Source organism: Scardinius erythrophthalmus (genome assembly GCF_964197995.2).
Source record: "Scardinius erythrophthalmus genome assembly, chromosome: 4".
Taxonomy (NCBI): Eukaryota; Metazoa; Chordata; class Actinopteri; order Cypriniformes; family Leuciscidae; genus Scardinius; species Scardinius erythrophthalmus.
Window position 1 is genome coordinate 14026964 of NC_138224.1, and position 22421 is coordinate 14049384.

General features: G+C 33.9%; 1 protein-coding gene across 1 annotated transcript; it reads right to left on the reverse strand.

The window, feature by feature from the left end:
- Positions 1–1806: 1806 nt before the first annotated feature.
- On the reverse strand, positions 1807–18626 carry cradd (CARD and death domain containing adaptor protein). Its single transcript, XM_081363091.1, has 2 exons — positions 18069–18626; positions 1807–3681 (listed from the first exon to the last, which is right to left on the reverse strand). The coding sequence occupies exons 1-2, from the start codon at positions 18382–18384 to the stop codon at positions 3386–3388; spliced, it is 612 nt and encodes a 203-aa protein (XP_081219217.1). The 5' UTR covers positions 18385–18626; the 3' UTR covers positions 1807–3385.
- Between the last annotated feature and the right edge of the window lie 3795 nt (positions 18627–22421).

The following is a 22421-nucleotide window of genomic DNA, read 5'->3' on the forward strand; positions in this document are numbered from 1 at the left end:
CTCTTGCTGCCTTACATCCATTACATGTGAGCTTCAATGAAAACAGTGTGAGTGACGTATGCGTGTATGTGCTTCAATCATACAATGAAAGCACTGCATTAATATAGAACCTGTGCATTAAACTGAACACCTTCCAACAGGGGTGCCAACTTTTGAGTTTAGCTTGGAGTGAGAAATAAAGTAAAAAACAAAAAAAAACTTGCATCACAATAAATGTATTGTGATTGTCAAAACATTTGGTAACAAAACAATTTCACTTATGTTCATTTCATTTATTAAAGTTTAGTTTAGTTTTTTTTTTTTGTGACAATGTGTTACAATGTTTACATGGATGGTACAATGACTGGTAGGCTACTGGTTGTATTACTCCTTGAAACAAATTCCACGATTACAATTCGATTTGATTCCGATCTTGATTCAATAACGATTCATTTGGATAAATGGCAGCTACAGTATCTACATGTTAAAAAGGAAAATAATCTCTCAACTAATGCTGCAAACATACATGGAGCCCTGTCAGCTGCTATTATTGAAGGTTAAAATTAACAACTCAAATTAATAGAATGTGTTTTTTATAATAATGTTATATTTTTAATGACAAGTAAAAAATATTATAAATAGTGCATATACTTAGCAAAATACTGTCTATAGTTAATTTTTCTAGCTAAGTAACATGCTATAGCAAATGGCTTTGTAAAACTAACGTAATGTTATGTGACATTGTTCTCCAGCTGTTTTATTGACCTATTTCCGGGGTTTTGAAACACTGATTGGTCAATTACATGAGACATGATACATTTCGGTGAGTTGTACTGTATCTTTCAAGATACCTTCTAATGTTCATTCGTGTTTATTTACTGTTAGCTAGTAATAATGAGGAAGAGATGATCAGTTCATGTGGCTTGAACTGAGGCGCTACAGCGATCTGTTACGTCACATTTAAGAGCGCCAAAACAATATGTATTTTTTGAATTTCATAATAAAATTGACAGAATTTGAAAGCTGAGACTTTATATAGTTTTATATCAAAAGTAACCTGCTCTGTCTTGTCTGTCGGTGTCGGTGTCCTCTTTGCTTCGATGTTTTTTTTTTCCACAGCATGAGAAAATGGACGTGTGGCTTGAGAAGAGTGTCACTGTACTGCAGCCCTGTTCCAGCCAATCAGGATCGAGTATTCAGACAGACCATGGTATAATAAAAATTATAATAAGAAATATAGATTTAAAAACTATATATATACTGATATAAAAAGTCAATGTTACCCGTGTACATAAACTACAGATCTATTTTGCATTAAAAAAAAAAAAAAAAAAAAAATATATATATATATATATATATATATATATATATATATATATATATATATATATATATATATAATGTATATAATGTTTATATTATAACATTATAAAACAGTGTTTTTCTCGTGAATAAACAACTGAAATTATTGTACAACTGCTGCAAAATGTTGACTTCTAGGTTTTCATTGGAGGTAGAAGCAAGGCAATATTTGCATAAAAAAACAATGCAAAAATGTATTTATGGGTGAAGTGGGTAATTTCTGTGCCATTTTGGAAGCATAATTTTAAATATATATTGTTTATTTCTAAAAAAAAAAATACAATATTTTACACATATATTACTATATTTTAGTAATAAAATGATTACCAAGCATTATTCTTTCTACATCCAGTTTACATATATCTTTATTTATTTTTATTGAACCTTTTTAAAGGTTCTAAATATGATTTTAAGACATTTGGAAGGCACAAAAAATCATGAAAGTTTTTTTTATTATTGATTTTTCCTCTGCTTTTAATTGTGTTCAGCCTCATATTTTGGCTAAGAAACTGAATGATAATTTTCATTTAAACTTAAACATTGTGTGTTGGTTGGTGGATTTTTTAACTAATAGATCCCAAAGAGTACGTGTCAATGACGTGTTGTCTAATGCATTGTTGTCTTCAACTGGTACCCCACAGGGTTGTGTTTTGTCCCCTCTTTTGTTTTCTTTAAACACTGATGACTATCAGAGTATTTTTAATGGGAGACACATTGTTAAATTTGCAGATGACTGTGATTGTGTCTCTCCTCACTGAGTTTGAATCATGTGGTAGATCATTTTATTCAATGGCGTGATGATTCATTTTTAAATATTAATGCTCCTAAAACAAAAGAGATGTCCACTGGTTTCCGTAAGAAGAGCTCTGTACCTGTGTTGCTTTCTGTCATAAAGGGACATCAGGTAGAAGTGGTCAAACAGTATAAATATTTAGGGACAGTATTTGATGATAAACAAAAATTCGCATTTTCTAAGGAAACTTCGAACGTTTAATATGGATGCTTCCTTTATGAAAATGTTTTATACATGTTTTATTGTATCTGTCTTAAGTTTTTCCATTATTTGTTGGTATGGCAATCTTAATGTCAAGAATAGGAGGAAGTTGATTAGTATATTTACAATGTGCAGCAAGATAGGGTGACTAGGAAGGGCCAGTTAGTCCTTTCTGATGTACTGAACTTCAACTGCTTCCTTCAGGATGGAGACTTAAACTCCCCTTGTGCAAATAAAATAGATATAAGAATTCCTTTATAACTGCTGCAATTAGGTTTTAAATTATTTATTATAAATGTGTGTTATTTTTGTGTGTGTTGTGTTGCTATGCGTATGTTTACTGCTGTCTACATAAAGAATCGCCTTTAAGGACGATAAAGTTAAATCAAATCAAAAGGTTACTTTAGTTGTTCCCTCATCGTTCCCTTATCATAACATAAATTGTTAAAGTTTAAAGTGTTATTACTGGGTGGAAGCAGTGGGCAGAGCAACCTGTTTCTGAATGAGAAATGAAAAGTACATCACATGTATCAACAAGCAGCTGGTAAATAGTTTCAAATAAAGATTGGATAAAGTTGCATAAACTCATCCTACCTCATCAAGGACAGATGTTATCTGCACAGGACACACTGTTCACCAAAACATCATAAAACAGTGTTTTTCTCATGAATAAACAACTGAAATGATTGTACAACTGCTGCAAAATGTTGACTTCTAGGTTACCATTTGAGGTAGCAAGGCAATATTTCCATAAAGAAAAATGCAAAATGTGTGAAGGATTTTTGGGGTGAAGTGGGTAATTTCTGTGCCATTTTGGAAGCATAATTTTAAAAGGTGATAACTTTAATATTAATAGGCATGCATATAAAAAAACATGACATGATCAATTTAAAAAAAATTGTAGAGACTGTCTTATTAGATGCATGATGGATTTTCAGTATATTCCTTAACAAAATATAAATGTCTGTCTCTCTTCCTTTAGTGTCTGTCATGTATTTTCCACAGCTCAAGAGCAGCATGGTGAAGTCCAGAAAAGCAGGATCCATGACATCACACAAACACCTGTTGGAGGACAGATGGCGGGACGTCTGCGGCCTGCAAGCTCTGGAGCAGCCGCCCCACTGTGGCTTCTCTTCCGTCCCTCTGCGTCCACATCACCAGTCCCGCGAGCACCTGACTCTGAACCGCGAAGGGGTGGTCAGCACAGCACCGGTACAGATCCGCAGAGGACAGGCCCAGGTCCAGCACCACAGACTTCCACTCCGAACCCAGACGAGCGGCCAGTTGGTTCAGATGCAGCATGGTTGGAACAGTCGAAAGGATGTGGTCAGGTACACCACACTGAACTGAAAACAAAGAAACAACCAATGATTTTCAGTAAGTCACACAGTAAGTAAATACAGTAAGTCACACATCGTGATCTGTGTTACACGAGCAAATCTCACTGCATATATTGACATAATTACAGCAACAACAACAACAAAAAACGAATACTGTAAGGGAAATAGGGTGTTTGTTTTGCATTCAGAACCGGTTCTATTTTTTTGTAAGTGACTGATTTTCGCGACGTTCGGTTCTGTTAATGGTTCTTTGACATCTCTTTTTGCATAGTCCTTTCTGGTTGACATACAGACATACAGCATGACCAGTGTAATCCAATTCACAAACAAATGACTCTTTTGAACTGATTCTTTTTAAAGAATCAATGAAAAAGACTGACAAATTAGTCTAAAACTTATACTGTATGTTTGAGACTTAAGTGTAATTAATGACCTGTTGCTCATTTGACAACATGTTAAAGATTTGAAAAATATTTTTTCAACATTTTAAATAAAAGTATAATTAATAAATATAAAGTGTATTTTTTATATATATATATAATATATATATATATATATATATATATATATATATATATATATATATATATATGCACACACACACATTTTTTTTTTTTTTTTTTTTTTGGAATGAACAATCATGCTGGGGTATATTTCTTAAATATTATAAATGTTTTTTACAACAATAATAAATTATTATTATTAACACGACATTGTAATTTAAAAATATCACTATCAATAATATATTATTATATAAACTTTTTTCTTAGTCAAGACCAGTTACTTTTTGCATGTGTAATTTTGACCTCAGAAACCCTGGCGGCGGATGGATGAGAAAACAGCATCTCTCATATGATGTGAGCGTATTTATTTGAATAATTTATTTGAAACTGTACCATGACCCTGACTGAAAAGGTTCATACTGCTGAATAAAATATGACAATGACAATAATCCAGCAGCCATTAGTCTCATATTTATGAAGCATCAGTAAGCCAAAACCGATTTACAAACAGAAAAAGCCTTAGAAATAGGCCTATTGAAAACGTAAACATCATTTGAATTATATTAGAAGAGAATGACTAGGAAAACATGTTTAACCCATCAAAATCAATTTCAAGGTGGCGACATCAACATCCAATCTTTTCTTTCCGCCCATGCGCAATAAAGACACGTCATTGTTTTCGTGCGAAGAGAATAGAGATGTGTTTTATTTGAGCAGTGGGGATGAATGGAGCAAAGGTCGTTTTGAGAGTTTGTTTTGAGCTTCACAAATTCTTCACAAAATCAAGGACATCCATTGATTTCTGCCGTCAAGAGACAGGAGTGGCCACACCGGGCCATGAGAATAACAACTTTCTATATCTAGGGCAGGACATCCACATCTTTAGTATCTTCTGTTCTGAGTGGAATCTAACACTCCTGCGATGGACATTTCATCATTTTCTTCTATAATTTGTGTTTGCTTTGTTTACTTCTCAGAAAAATCTAAAGATTGTTCGCCAAACATGTATGAAAACAGTCATTATTTTTGCAATTCCACTTTGTGACACTAATAGGTGCAGAAATGGCACACTTCAGCTTTAAACAGAGGAGAAAAGATACACTTCCAGGGCATATATCCAAGTGTAGTAATTCTGTCATGGATTTGGACACTTTGTGGAAGTTCTTCACGGTTTTAAAGCTTCTAGACCCCAGAGACAAAGAAGAGTAGTGTGTTGAGGTGCCCCGACAATCAGCGGTAAACACCACAAAGAGGATTTCATGCAGGGAGTGCATGGGGACGGGGGGGGGGGGGGGGGAGATACGATCCATAAAATGTCTGTGGCAATACTTTATCTGATTAATGGCACATGGGGGTATAGAAAAGAAAAGAAGGAAACAATGAGACAGCCAAAGAAGAAAATGTAAAAAAACAATAATCTGTCAAAACAGCGATCAGTGTGTGTGTGTGTGTGTGTGCGCTTTAATGTTTTTTATTAAAATGTCTTAAAATGTTAATATTTTTATATATTACCATTAATTTTTTGTCAATATATTCTAAAATATAGACAATAAATATAATAAAAGTAATACAAAAATATAAAGATGAATAAAAAATGAAGCACACATACAATGAGTAGTAAATTAGGAATGATACTGATTTTACTTTCACGAACTTCAAGTACACAAAACATGCTTTATTTTGACAGACAGAAATCACAGAAAATATAAAATAACATGCAGTTCAGTAAGTGAATCAGATGTTGATTCATAATCCACTAAAACAGATTAAATTAGATAATTCCTTTTTAACGGTTTCAATAAAAGATCTGACTCATAAGACTCATTTGACCGTAAATCGTGGTCACATTTTGTTTATGTGTGCAATTGAGTGTCAGCCTCTGTAACTCACACTAAACATGATTTTAAAAGTGTAAAACACAATTTAAAATTCAGTCACTCATGTTATAGCATAATAATGGAAAATGTATGGCACAAAATTAAAGTTGATTAAAACAAAAGAAAAAAGAACAATGGCAATCAAAATGAATAAGGAAAATGAAAAATGAATAAGTAATATTAAGGTAAAATGAATAAATTATTGTGAAAGAAAGAAAGAAAGAAAGAAAGAAAGAAAGAAAGAAAGAAAGAAAGAAAGAAAGAAAGAAAGAAAGAAAGAAAGAAAGAAAGAAAGAAAGAAAGAAAGAAAGAAAGAAAGAAAGAAAGAAAGAAAGAAAGAAAGGGTGCTCTGTAAAGAACATTGCCTGGGTTTCGGCGAAATGCTTAACTTTTCTGAGAATTGCTTCTTTTTTATAGGATGGAGCATTCCAGCTGCAATTTCCGTGTGTACATGTGGACGCTTAACTCCAGGCTGCTGGAGGGAACAGATTGTACACTTTAAGAATGTAAAGAAGCCTTGATCTGAGGGGACAGTTACAGCATCTTTAGGCTGAAGAGAGCTTATGGAGACAAGTGTAAATGTACAATATAGCCTATCCATCACGCTTTAGTTTTAAAAAGTGTCCGTGAGTGCATGTTTAACAGCTGCAAGTGTTTACAAAATTAATTAAACATCCCAGTGAGAGGATGCTGTAAATTTGAAGGATTAGGAATATGTTTTGGCTTTTTTGAAGGCAATAAAAACACATAGATGTGAGCGAGTATGTGTGTGTGAGTGTCTCTCAATGTCTCTCTGTCTCTCTCTCTCTCTCTTTCTCTGCATGCACAAGTGTGGCGGAGCGAGTGAAGGAGGGAATGAGGTTTGAACAGCTCACCCGGCAGCATGAGATTAAAGCCCAATTTAAAATTCTGCGTCAAACTCACGAATAGCTACGTCGTAGGCTGTGTGTAGCACGCGTACCCTTCGGCCTACCTCCAAAAATGTAACAACTCCACTCAAGATCAAAGTCATTTTCAATCTGTTAAAAAGAAAAAAGATGTTTGAACAGATCTGCTGGAAATCAAAGGGAAAGGAGCATTAGTGAGATCTCGCTTTCAGAATTTGAATGAGATGGATGCACCATTTTTTTTTGTGTGTGTGTGTGTGTGTGTGTGTGTGTGTGTGTGTGTGTGTGTGTGTGTGTGTGTGTGTGTGTGTGTGTGTGTGTGTGTGTGTGTGTGTGTGTGTGTGTGTGTGTGTGTGTGTGTGTGTGTGTGTCTAACAAAAGAATGGCCTAAGCAGATTAATGAATTCCTTACAGGACGATAATGGGAATGGATTTGAGAGAACCCTCAAAAATTTGTAAGGGAGCTGTTGATTTTTATTCAAATCTATATGCCTCTGAGTATCAAAAAGATCTTAATATTGCACAGAAGTTTTTTTAAGGTCTTCTGAAAGTACCAGCTGAAATAAATACTAAACTTGAGCAACCATTGTTATTGCCTGAACTGTACTCAGCAGTGATGAGTATGGCCAATTGTAAAGCTCCAGGAATCGATGGAATCTCCATTGAGTTCTATACAACTTTTTGGAGCATAATGGGTTCAGATATGTTAGCAGTCTTTATGAGAGCTTTGCCAAAGAGCAGCTCCCAGTGAGCAGCAGAAGAGCAGTTTTGACGTTGCTACCAAAAAAAGGGGATTTATAGCTAACTGGAGACCTGTTGCTCTGTTATGTGCTGATTACAAGGCTCTCTCTAAAGCTTTGGCAAATAGGTTAAAGGCGGCAATGGAGTATGTGATGCACAATGATCAGTCCTATTGTATTCTAGGTAGATAAATATTTGATAACATGTCTTTTATAAGCGATTTACTCCATACTTCTAATTTGTTTGGTTTTAAATTTGTATTGTTTTCGATGGATCAAGAGAAGGCTTTCGATTGTGTGGAGCACAAATATTTATGGAGCACAATGGAGGCTTTTAATTTTTCTTCAGGTTTTCTGAATATGGTTAATATTCTTTATGGAGTATTAAACATGTATTAAAGGTCAATGGTGGCTTAAGTGCCTATTTTAAGGTGAAAAGGGGGATAAGACAAGGTTGCTCATTATCGGGTATGTTGTATACATTAGCTATCGAAGCTTTATTGAACAGATTTCGCAATGATTTAATTGGGCTTAAAATTGCAGATGAGTTTGCACCTGTGTATAGCTCATGCAGATGATGTTGTGGTTTTTAAACCTTAAAGGGATACTCCACTTTAAAATGAAAATTCTGTCATCATATACTCACCCTCATGTTGTTTCAAACCTGTATGAATTTCTTTCTTCTGCTGAACAGAAAGGAAGATATTTAGAAGAATGTCAGTAACCAGACAGTTTCTGGTACCATTGACTTCCATAGTAGGAAAAAAAATATACTATGGAAGTCAATGGTACCAAAAACTGCCTGGTTACTGACATTCTTCTAAATATCTTCCTTTCTGTTCAGCAGAAGAAAGAAATTCATACAGGTTTGAAACAACATGAGGGTGGGTATATGATGACAGAATTTTCATTTTAAAGTGGAGTATCCCTTTAAAAATCAAGATGGTATAAATAAAATAACCTCAATAGCACATGATATTGGTAATATATCATCTGCTAAAGTCAACTGGGAGAAGAGTTCTGGTTTATTAGTAGGAGATTGGAGGGAAGAAAAGCCCCAATTACCAGGTGGTCTAAGTTGGAATGGAGGTTTTAAGTATTTAGCTGTTTATTTAGGAAATAATTGTATGGAAAAGAAAAATTGGGAGGGGATTTTAAAAATGGTAGAAGGAAGATAAAAAATGGAGATGGCTTCGTCCACATATGTCTTAAAGAGGTAGAATATTAATTGTCAATAATTTGATATCTTCTGCATTATGACATAAATTAGCAATTTTAGAACCTCCAATTGGTTTATTAATGAAAGATGGTTGATTTCTTCTGGGGAAAAATGCACTACCACAGAGTGTTTTATATCTTTCAAAAGAGTTTGGAGGTCAAAGTTTGATACATTTAGCCAGTAGAAACGCTGCTTTTAGAATACAATTTGTGCAAAAGTTTTTATATGGTAACCTAGAAACATCATGGCGAGTATTAACTGGGCGTATTCTAAAGCAAGTTGGAAATTTAGGATTGAAACAAACTGTTTTTCTTTTGGACAGCAATGTTTTAAATGTGAGAGGAATTCTTCCTTTTTATTTAAGTGTTTTTAAAGCTTGGGACATTCTAGAATGCAGAAAACTTTTCACACAAAAATCTTCTTTATATTGGCTATTAGAAGAACCAATTTTTTATGGGTCAAGACCCCAGGCATGGATGATGCCTTTCATCAAAGCTAAAGTTGTTACAGTAAAACATCTAGCATTATTAGCAGGCTCAGAATTGGACAATGTGGATGCTGTGGCGAGAGGACTTGGTGTTCATTCGGGTCGGAAAGTTGGACAGATCCTACAAAGTTTTCGAGATTCATTAATAGAAGAAGAAAAATTGCGGCTAAAGAATTGGACGAAAGGTTGTGAAACACCTGATCGCTGCTGATTTTTTTCCGAGCATGGGTGTAAGACCGAAATTGATGAAGAGGACTTAGGTGTTATCTTGGTTTTTAATTCTATTGGAGGAAAAAGTGTTTATACTTTGTATTAAAATATTGAATAAAGAAAAACTTCAAAATAGGATAGATACACCTTGGAGAAAATATTTAGTAATTTATAAGCCACCATTGACCAAAGGGGTTGGAAATATTCAATGGAGATTATCGCTGTTAACGCTTTTGTGTCCATTTTGAATTCTGAAGTTATTGATAAATGTCCTTTTTGTAATTGTAGAGAAACAATTTTTTTTCATTGTTTCCTCAGATGTGAACGATTAATTCCTTTACTGGATTTTTTAAAGAATTGTTTGATTCTATTAAAGAGTTGTTTTCAGATGTTTGTTTTATTTTAGGAGTGAAATTTGGGAAAAACAAGAAATGTAAAATTTTGAATTTTCTATTGGGTCAAGCTAAAATGGCAATTTATGCAACACGAACAAAGAAAATTGAAAATAACAATTATATTGATGCTCTTGTGTTTTTTAAAGGCATTGTCAGAGCTAGATTATTTTTAGAATATAAATATTATAGTTTTATGGATAATATAGAGGGTTTTGATGGAAAATTATGTACTATTATGGGTGAACAGTTGTCTTTTTCAGAGAAACTTGCATAATGTTTGTATTTTTAAATAGTTTTTTTTTTGTCATTTTATTGTTGACCTTTTAAGAAAGGTAAAATAAAGTTTTGTTAAAATTCAAATTCTATTTCTCTCTCTAGGAAAAGTAAATTAGTTCATTTTGGGCAGGGTGATAGTGAACCACCCACACATGGCATCTAGGGAACAGCAAGCTGTGCCATATCTCCGGAAAATTCCAGGAAATCTCACAAAAAAAACCTGCGTTTCAACAAGCTTGACGTCACAGGACAAGGCTTGTTTATCTGATGTTAAAAAATAGAGCTTATAGCCTAAATAAGTATACAATATAAACCAATTTTTGGTTTATATAATAATTATTTAACATCTAACCTAATATAAACCAGCAGGATACCATCACAATGTGACAGTATTGTTCCAGTTTCAGGAGGGTTCACTGAGGACATATACGCTGCATTTACACTGCAGGTCTTGATTCCCAATTCCGATTTGTTGACTTTATCTGATTTTTTTGATGACCAGCTTACATCTTTTAAAAGTAACCCATATCTGATATCTGCATTTACACTATACACTTGGCAAAAAAACAAAGGTAGACGTACTGACCAGAAAAGCATAGGCCAAAAAGGAAGTAAAAATAGGCAAAGACGAAGGATAATACAAGCTTTTGCTTTCCGCACCATCTTTAAAGGTCAGTAAATGCATTAAGGAGGAGAGGAGAGAGGGGAGCCTGCGCAATGAAAAGAGTCATGTAATCGTGGTCCACCTGAGTTGACGTGATTCGCCCGGTCGCTTTTTTAACGGTACGACTCGCATTAACAGGGGAATATCTAATCTGTCCGCTTACATGGCAGACGCAAATGCACATATCCAATTAATATCAGATTTATTTCGACATATGAATGAGGCCTATGCCACATGGGATGAAAAAATTGGAATTGGGTCACTTGAGCCATGTAATGTAAATGCAGCCTCACTACAGGTCCTGTACATCTCAGACATCACAGGACAAACATGGCATGTTAACAAAAACATTGTGTCTTAACAATGTAAATTACTCACTATTTTAATATCTGAGTTTGTTGTGATTGATGTGATATGAGTAAGTTTGATGTGATTGGCTTCTTCTATGATCTATCTATTTCATAAATGTGATTTTAGTACATTCCACTTTTTATCAGGGTTTTTATTCCACAACATTCCTTTACTTATGACCGCAATTCTGCTTCTCCAGGAAGGAATTACCGTTAGATAACTGAATGTGCTCTAAACTGAAAAAATTGCAGACTGAAAGATAAGATTACACCTCTTTCCAATGAAAATTTCCGGTCAAAAATATGTGGCTTATGTGTACACGCAAAGAGGACGAATGGAATTAACACTTGAATTGATACTAAACACTGAACAACTATCAGACCAGAGCTATTAATGCTAATTAAAAACACACACACACACACACACACACACACACACACACACACACACACACACACACACACACACACACACACACACACACACACACACACACACACACACACACACACATCTATCTATCTATCTATCTATCTATCTATCTATCTATCTATCTATCTATCTATCTATCTATCTATATCTATCTATATATATATATATATATACACACACACACATATATACATACACATATATATATACACATACACACATATATATATATACACATACACACACATATATATATATATATATATATATATATATATATACATACATATATATATATATATAAAGCATTGATATTTATATAATTTAAATTATATTTTATATTATTTATAATATTGTTTTTGAGATATTAAAAATTAATACAATTAACAAACCATTCATAAAAATAACAATTATGTTTTTAATTAGCATTAATAGCATGATATATATATATATATATACGTATGGTAACACTTTACAATAAGGTCTCATTTGTTAACATTAATCTATTAAATAACATGAACTAACTGAGCAATACATTTGTTCCTGTATTTATGTTTGTTAATGTTATAAATCCAGCTGTTAATTGTTTGTTCATGTTAGTTCACAGTGCATTAAGTAATGTTAACAAATATAACTTTTGATTTTAATAATGTAGTAAATGTTAAAATAAACATGAACTAAAATATGAATAAATGCCGTAAATGATTGTTAATTCTTAGTTCATGTGACAATGTAGTTAAGTATACACTGTAAAAAATGATCGTAATTTTAACGGTAAAAGACTGTAAAAATGCTACAGTGAAAAACTGTTAATTGGTTAACAGAAAGTTTCCGTACTATATACGGTAAATAACTGTGATAGATCTAACGGTACATTTAATGTAATTTTACTGTAACATACCGTTAAATTTACAGTTTTTGAAAGTGAAAAAACAACTCATTGTATAATTTACAGTGAAAAACCGTAAATTGACATTCCCACAATTCCCTGTGACACTTCACATTTGATGTATTTTTGTTGAAATAACTATGTTTGTTTCTTCATAGTTTTCTTCGTTTTTTTTCTAATCTGTTATGTACATTAGGGGTTTATGTTACATTTAATGTTGTTAAATTAATGTTTATTGCATTTTTAAAATTTCATGTGTTACCATGATGGTGTTTAATGTTTGTGTGAATGACACTGAGCAGCTTCTATATATATTAGTATTAACATTCTTGTGGAAGAACTGCTTATGTTGAGCTTTGATTGATCATGTGACTCTCATCACTGCTGTGATTGGTGGTTATCAGTGTACAAAACAGATATTAATACTTCAATAGGACGGTAAATTAACATTATATCATATTACTGAAATTTACTGTTATATTTACTGGTTTATACTGTAAAATTGACATGTTGTTCAGAATAGCACTTACATTTTACAGTTTAAACCAGTAAATATAACAGAACTCCAGTGTGTTATATGCTGGTTTAAACTGTAAAATGTACATGTTATTCGGTAAAAGCAATTACTGTTTTGTTGTATATTTTACGGAATTGTTCTGGTAACCCCAGCTGCCAGTTTTTTTCCGTAAAAACTACGGGATTTTTTTACAGTGTATATATATGTATGTATATATATATATATATATGTGTGTGTGTGTGTTTGTATAATGTTTTATACATTAACGTTTAACAATAATTTTTTTTATTTATTATAATAATTTTTAATATAGCATTAGTGTTTAGTATCCCTTCCACAAAGAATAAAGATTTTCTTCTGTAAACCTGTAAAAGACGTTTGCAATTTGTAAGTTAAAAGTTATTTCACTTTTTAAGAAAAGATTGAAGAAAAGAAAAGTTTATAAATAAATGTTATATTTCTTTTTGACAATAAAAATGCTGCAAAAAATAAACTGTATAATATTTTGTGGTGAGGAAATTACAAATCCGAAGTGACTGTGCCAGCACAAAAGTACATATTGTGGTTGGTTATTCTTCAGATGACTGACACAATCAGTTCCAAGTCATTAATCCAGCTCCATATAAACAAAGACAGACACAAAATCTCTCTGTTGTCGAACTGTAAAAGATTTGCTCTTCAATTCGAGACAGATGGTTTCGTGTTATGAAGTGGCTGGAAATGTTCTAATGGCGGACCATAAATCTAAGAACTATTAATTGTCTTTTATAGACCCCATCTGTAGCCTAAGCCTTGCCTTTGGGCACATGGACGGCGCTCTTGTGTGGCTAAACTGGCTGTGCACATCCGAGTGTAGAGGCCAGCTGGAACGGCCTAGCGATCCAGCCGCTTCCACATTCTGACAGGAAGACTCTCCGCAAGCCAATGTTCCTGAAAATGGGTGGAGGGAGCAGAGGAGGAGAATCGATGTGACGGTCCAACAAAAACAAGTGAACAGCACTGTGTTGGCTTGTTTCAAAAAGCAAATTATTAAAAGTGTCGGACGAGGAGAAGTCCGGCTTAGTCGACACTAATGCGATTGTTACTAGGAATGCAACTGGGGTATCTTGCATGCTATTATTGATTAACTTGCTTAAATGCTTTCACCATTAACGGACTTCTAAAAAATGATGACCTGTTCATATAATCAAAGTCTGCTTGGTTTTCATCACCTCCTCATGATCAAGGTCTCATACAAGCCAGTTTGGACAGGAAAACTTCCACAATAACTCTATAACTAGCAGTCACAGGGAAATCTGAACACGCTAAATGAAGCCATAATGGAAGTCAGTTGGGGTAAATTTGTCTAAAGGCCCGCCACAGAACATTTCGACCTCGTAAACAACTTCAAATTCAGAACCTTACAGCTTCAGGTACGACGATTCCCAGAACCCGTAAGTGAAGGCTTAAGGTGCAATTTGCATAGTTTTCCTTAAAGCGAGCATCTCATAAATAAACATGCAAATGCGCATGACCCGCAGGTGTGCAAATGGACCTGACAAATGAGGATATCATGTCCCCACTTGACTGATTTCCATTCAAAAGTAGGTAATAAGATGATAAGGATTGTGCACGCGTCTCCTTTATTAATGTGTTCGTGACACTGCAGATTCAGCGCCCGTCACAACGATGGAAGTTGAATGAAAAACACGTTCCCATGCCAACCGAATGACATCATTGCTGTTAAGATCCAAATTCATAGCGACATGAATAATAATAATTTGAGCAGCGGACGAACATAAAAGTGGGGAAGGAAAAACAAAGCGCCACAATTGTTTGTGTCCCTGAACGGCCTCTGACAGTCAATCATATTAAGCTAAGAAGATCTTTAAATTAAAGCGAGTACTTAAGTGTGAAGAATTTTTGCGCTTGTCCTCGACTTCCTAGAAATCTGCAAGCACGCTTCTTCTTTTTTCCCCTGTTTCTTTTATGCTTTCTCCCTCCCCGACCCCATCCCCCAATATATTACCATCTGAACCACAGTAAGTCAATAAAATCTTCAGCTCAGCAACTGCAGACGGAGAGAGAGAGAGGGAGAGCAGCCAACAAACGGCTTTGATTATATTTTTCCTAGAAAGGAGGATGCTCAGCGAGAGTGCTGGGCCGCAGCGCTAGTGCCAGGAATTAATGCAGCTTTCATGGAAAACCAGGCAGCGCACCAATCTGGCCTGACTCAAAACACAACTTCAGCTCTTTTTTTCTTTTTTATACCTCGCTCTCCCTCTGTTTTTCTTTTTCGTCTTGTTTTTCTAGAAGGGAAGGGGTTGGGGGGTTTTCAGAGGTGTTCTGGGATTTAGTTTGACTGTATGACTAAAAATGGGAGATGCGGAGCGTGAACGTGGGGTTGTTAGTGGGTGTTCTGTTCTCTCGTGGGAAAACAACAGAAGGCACATAATAAGCTGTCTTTCAGCAAAACAGCAGCTGAAATATATACAGTGCACAGTGAGAACTTTTGTTTCCTTAAACATCTGTGCAGCTGAAACAATGGTGTGGATGTAAATAATGCATTTCACAGAATGTAGGCTATATGCAAACACATTGGCTTTTAAATCATAAGGAAATTTGCTATGCTTTAAATGCATTTGTTATAGGTTCTCTGTTAGAATTGGTAATGGGGTTTGGGGTTAGGAATGATTAGATAAGGGCGATTAAACCATATTTTATTTAACCCTCTGGACAGATACACTGGCTTGACCTCTTTCATAACCTCATCTCAATTAAAGGATGATTGGTTCATTATGAGGCAGAGAGTGAAATAAGGTGAAACAGTGAGGGAGTGTGAGGGAACAGATAGATACATCAATCTAAAATGGCGTAGAATAATGTTATAGAATGCATGTATATATATATATATTATTTTTACATATTTAATTATTAATAGATTTTTATTATATGTTTTATGTTGCATATTAGTAAAATAGCTATAACTATAATAAACCATATAATTATATTACAAACTATACAACATGATGATGCATCAGCCAATATGCCATTATAGGAAATAATTAGGGGTGTAACAATAGGCTATATCTTGTCGCAATACAAAAATGCAACAATATGTATCGTGATTAGTTCACCCAAAATAAAACTTTTAGGTGTTTTCAGAGTCAGTACTACATTAAACTACAATATATTATGTTGAATATAATGTATTATAATGGGGAAATATTAGTGGGTCCTGATACTGCTTATGTTATAAGTCTTATGTTACCAGTAAAAAGTGGCCTACATTATTTTAAATATATCAAGCCAGTGACAGAGTGCAAGCATATTCATCTAAAATAATTCTGTATTTTCAGGTTCAGAATCATGAATATATTTATTCTGGTGTCACCACTGTCCAAGCCTATTCATTTACACCCACAATATCAAATTTAGCATTTAATCAACAGTAAATTTTTTCTTAACCTTTTATTATATGTCTTGGAGTATCGCAATAATATCGTATCGTGAGTTCAGTATCGTGATACGCATTGAATCGTGAAATTAGGGTATCGTTACACCCCTAGAAGTAATAGAAACATTTGGTAATTTAGATGTTATAGCACAAACTATGGGGTAAGATTATACTTTTACGGAATGTCAAATACGTTAGATATGATTCTTATTAACATTTATATATTTTTTTAAAGTGTGATTAATGTAAAATACTAAACTAAAATTGATTTTGACAATTTAGTTGACAAATCCCTCATGAACAAATAAACAGAAAAAAACTTTGATATTCAACATAATACAATGTCACTATTTTCCAGAGACATAAAATGAGATCAATTAACCTCAAAACTGGACTGGACTGACTAAATCTCATATATGTTGATATTCAGATGAAATGACAAAATTAAAAATAGCGTAGTGTGCGTAGTGTTGCTCATCTCAGCAAAAGTGCTGAGATGAGATTTTGTGTCTCTTATGCTTTTCAAGCCTGCATTTATTTGATCAAAAATACAGAAAATAAAATCCACTAATATTATGAAATATTATTAATATTCAGGATTTTCAGGATTCTTTGATGAATAAAAAGTAAAATAAATAAATAAAAACAGGAAACAAAACAGCATTTATTTAAAATAGAAATATTTTGTAACAATATACACAGTTCAAAAGTTTAGAGTCAGTATTTTCTTTTTCTTTTTTTAAAGAAATTAATACTTTTTTTCAGCGAGGACATGTTAAATTGATAATAAGTGATAGTAGAGTATTGTTAGAAAATATTTCTATTTGACATATATGCTGTTCTTTTTAACTTTTTATTCATCAACGAATCCTGAAAAAAAATAAAATAATTATATATATATATTATATTAAGCAGCACAACTCTTTCCAACACTGATAATAGCTGAGTATCAACCCATGTTAGAAGGATATCTGAAGGATCATGTGACTGAAGCCTGGAGTAATGATTCTGAAAATTCAGCTTTGTCACAAAAAATATTTTAACTATATTTTAAAATATATTGAAATACCAAAACATTATTTAAATTATAAAATTTCACAATATTACTGTTTTTTTCTTTATTTTTGATCGAGTAAATGCAGGCTTGATGAGCATAAGAGACTTCTTACAAAAACATTAAAAATAGTAATTTTTCCAAACTTTTGGTATGGTACTGTAGGCTATATACATATAAATTACATTACATTACATTTTAAATATTCTATTTAAAATTGTTACAATAGGCTAGAATTAATTAATTACAGTGTATACGCTGTGATGAGAAGACATGTCCTCAATGTCTTGGGACATTTGGTTCCCGCCGGTGTAGGATGAACCTGTGTATACACACGCGCGGTATTTATTTCAATTTTATGTATTTTATGTATTTATTTACTGTCATTGTTGTTCTGTGAGATTTAGCTCAAACGATATAGCGCAAGTAGGCTACATAAACACAGGCAGGACTCACCTGTGAACGGCGGAGGAGGAGACTCAGACTCGGTGTCTTCCGCACACAGTCGCAGTAATTTGTCTTTGATCCAGGGGAAATCTTTCTCTAAAGACTGTGTGAAGTGATAGAAGGCGCGCGAGCCGCGAGTGGGCAGAATATCCAGCAGCTTTAACGTCTTTTTCCTATTAGACGGCTCAGACTCAATCTCTTCTAAATGACTCTCCGTTAATATCTCCTCCTGGTATAAATACTGTATGATCATGTCATCCACTAAAAGCTCCTCGGCCAAAAAAAGCCGTTGAGATCGGAGCAGTTTTTTATGTTTTGGGTCCATATTTGAACCCGATGACCCAGTTAAAAGCCCGAACTATGCTGAATGTTAACCACAACAACTGACTTAACTATAAAGACATTGCTATAACAGCAGGGGAAATAGCGATGAATCCTCGTTAACCTATCAATAAATGTTGGCAAATGTACATAAAGTAATGTTTGTGTGTGTGTGTGTGTGTGTGTGTGTATCACAGAAATATCACAACTTTGCGCTATTGTACACATTTCCGCGTCATGTGTCGCATTTATTTCTACCGGCTGGAAACGAGGTTCTGGAGGAACTAAATGTAGGAACCTTTCTTGTTACCACATTTGTGTACATTTCCGCACACATTAGGCTATTAATTGTGCAGAAATTAAATCACAAACCAAAATAACCTGACAAGCTGTATTTTAACCTAACATAATACAGCTGTTTTCAACCTTTTCAGACCCAGACACTGTCAACCAGACCCTCAATTATAAAACTAGATTTTGTAGACAATAGGCCTCCATTTAAAACATTGACAAGCATCAAAACATTAACAAACGTTATCACATGCTATGTTATTAATGCACCACATTTATAATTTATTTTACTAAGAAAATCTAATATGTTTAATATGCATTTTACTTTCACAGACTATTTATTTATTTGCCTATAATGCCAACTTAACACGATTTGATTATTAATTTTATTGTTAATTAATCTTAACTTCAACAAATTCAAAACTTTGTATATTATTAAGCTGCCTGTTACTGACATTTTCCCCTGATTAGGAAAGTTCTTTTGAATATATTTCCTTGTCCTCGTGACATTTTGTTTGATACGCTAAGCTTTTGTTTTGGCCATGAAGTGGCTTTAGTCGTTCAAACGCTTGGTTTTGATTTTTCAGAGCAACAGTAGTTCCAGGAAGAGTGGATTATTTGAATATCATGGCATTTATGAGCTGCAAGAAGCTGTATCTACGTAAATCCCCCTTGGTATTATTTGCATGTCCAATCCTGAGGGTCCATACCATCATTGCCTTTCGCAGCATGTCCTTGCGCAAATAGAGCCCTATATTTTTAATTCATTACATTTATGGTATGGCTCCTTATACAACAGTAGCCTACATAAGGCCCGTTTTACCATCAAGCACATTTTACACTAAGCCTTTTTGCAAGGATTTTCTCTTCAGATAATCCATTATTTTTGAGGCTTATGGACTTCAAGCTAAAATGGAAGTATCCAGTGTCGATTAAGGTCATGGATATTTGCAGAAAAAATGTATGTATAGTCACTGAATGTATCAAACATATGATTTATTGTTCAGTTTAGAATTGATGTGATGAATAATCTAATGTTGTATTATTGCATGTTTATAAACTGTTTCATAATTATTGCCCTTTGATCTGAATAATGTCCTGTATGTTGTGCTTCTGCTCGTGACGCCTCACCTGTCTGAAATTTGAATGAACAGTTTAGATATTATCATGCTGATAATGCCATAATGGTACAAAAGGTGTCACGTGTGCTTTTGCATTGCTTTGCATTAGGCTGCTTTTTTATCAGATGTACAGTACAACATGTCATGATGACTTTGAGCTGAAGTAGTCCAGTGAATTGTATTCTGTGCATGTGTGAGAGTTCATAGCACTTGCCCCTGAAGCGACCTTTTAAACTCTGTTTACTTGACCGCTTGAGCTGTTAAGACGTTCACCAAGCCAGTGCCAGGTCCGGTCATGTAACAGGATATGAACTTAAGAATATTCTTCACTTGGTCAGTTCAGGTCCTCTTACCTTCAACCACTGACACATTTCAGGTCAACATGTTTGTGTGTCTTTCTACTTTTTTTTTTTTTTTTTTCTTGTCGCTAAGGATTTCTTGGAAGATTTCTTCTGGAATTGCATCCAAACTTTTGCAAAGAAAAAAGAAAAATTGCAAAGGAACTAATTATAAATATTAAAAACCATATTCCTAAAATATAAATATTAAATGTATCGACGTCATTACTCTGGCCCTACCTGTAAATAAATACATCTGATTAAGTTCAGTGTGCACAAATAATTATCACAAACAAAAATATCTTATAGTTATACTTTTTAAAAGTGCCATGGTAACCAATACTTTGTCAAAATATAGTAAAAATAAAAATTAAAGCTAACGCTAAATTGTATAGGTAACACTTTATAATTAGCCTACTGAAATTAAATCAGTAACATTTTTTCCTGCTACAGTATGGCCAAAAGTGACGTCCTAGGAAAATTGACATATTTTCAGAAATTATGAATTGTAACCGATTATGTTGTAGTCAATGTATGATTTTTCCTGTTGCTTTTTTGTATAGTAAAATAAAACCTGTAGCTGTAGTTGAACCCCTTTTTGCCAAATAATTTAGTCAGATAACTTATCCAAGTTTAGTGTTTTGTACTTCCCTTATATTTAAAATATAAAATATCTCATACACACACACACACACACACATATATATATATATATTATATTATATTAATAAGTGTAAGGTGTTTTCTGATATTTTGTTTAATCTTTTCTGTGTGTGTGTGTGTGTGTGTGTGTGTGTGTGTGTGTGTGTGTGTGTGTGTGTATGTGTGTGTGTGTGTGTGTGTGTGTGTGTGTGTGTGTGTGTGTGTGTGTGTGTGTGTGTGTGTGTGTGTGTGTGTGTGTGTGTGTGTGTGTGTGTGTGTGTGTGTGTGTGTGTGTGTGTGTGCCTAATGTCAAGATAACATTTTTGTTGGTGTAATTTAAAACATTCTGTGTTTTAAGGGGGTAGTGAAAATAAGAACAAAAACTTGGGATATAGGATTACGATCTTCTAACATTCTGAAGCCAACACTTAAATGTGTTTGTGACTGCAGAAACTGTGACGGTGCACTTGTGGGGTCAATTACATTCAATTTCCATGTAAAATCCAATGAAGTTTAGATTACCCGGAAAACAGCGATATCTCCACGTTATCTTTGACTAAACAACTCTTTTATGTTGTGACAAGGAGAACTCCAGCACTTAGCAGCTCTTTCTTGGGAATGGTGTCAATATTTAACAGAGAAACAGTCACTTTCTTGCGCTGAGCAGTTGCCTCTCGAGGAAACGTCTGTGAATACACAGCCTTTGTACACACAGTTTATTCTAAAAATCCCTGGAAAATATGGATTGACTCAAAATGTTACTTGGAATTTCCATGCTTTGGTGCAAGCTAAGAAAAGAAGAAGAAAAAAACATGGAGGGGACAAGAAAGCTGTGAAAATGGAAAATGTACAGGTCAAATTGGGACTTAAACTTTCCAAATCAGGTGGCAAAACACTTTCACAGGCCAACACTTGAAAATGTTCACAACAAAAATACTTGAAAGTGCTTGAAAGTGTGTCATATAAATGAAATGTCAGATGAATATAAAATGCACATGCAAACGCTTGGATTAACGAATCGGTGATATTCCAGGGTGAACCTTTGCTTTAACTTAATAACCAAACAAACAATTTCCAAACAAGACACCTGTATTATCTGTATATTTTCAGTACATTAAGAACCAGAAGTCTATGTAGGATATGGGTTTACTGAATGTTTGAGAGATTGCCAGGATGTGGGTGTGTGACCTTGATGACGAGTGTTATTATCAGTTCTGCACATGATTGGCTCATTCAGGGGCAGAAATAAAGGAGTGAATTTGTAAAGGAAAAAAACAAACACGTTGTTTGTTTGAGGGTGTTTTTCTTCACTTTTTTGCACTGAAATAAAACGATTATATCTCCCAAACATGTTATTTTCAGATGACACCAAAAAGACAGTCACAGAGCAGGTGATTAAAGCTATGATTGCTTTTATTTCTCACTTTTTGGGAGACAATCCATTCACTCCTGAGCACAAAGTTGTAAGGAATTTTGTAGTGGCAAAGAGATCAAATCAGAACTATGCATGATTCCCACCCTAGATATACCATGTCCTCCAGGAAGACAACAAATAAAAATGACATTAGAATATTGGATCTGAAAGATGTTGGCAGAATGACCTTTTATGTTGATCTGAGTTTAGCTTCCTAATGATTTAGGTCGGTAAG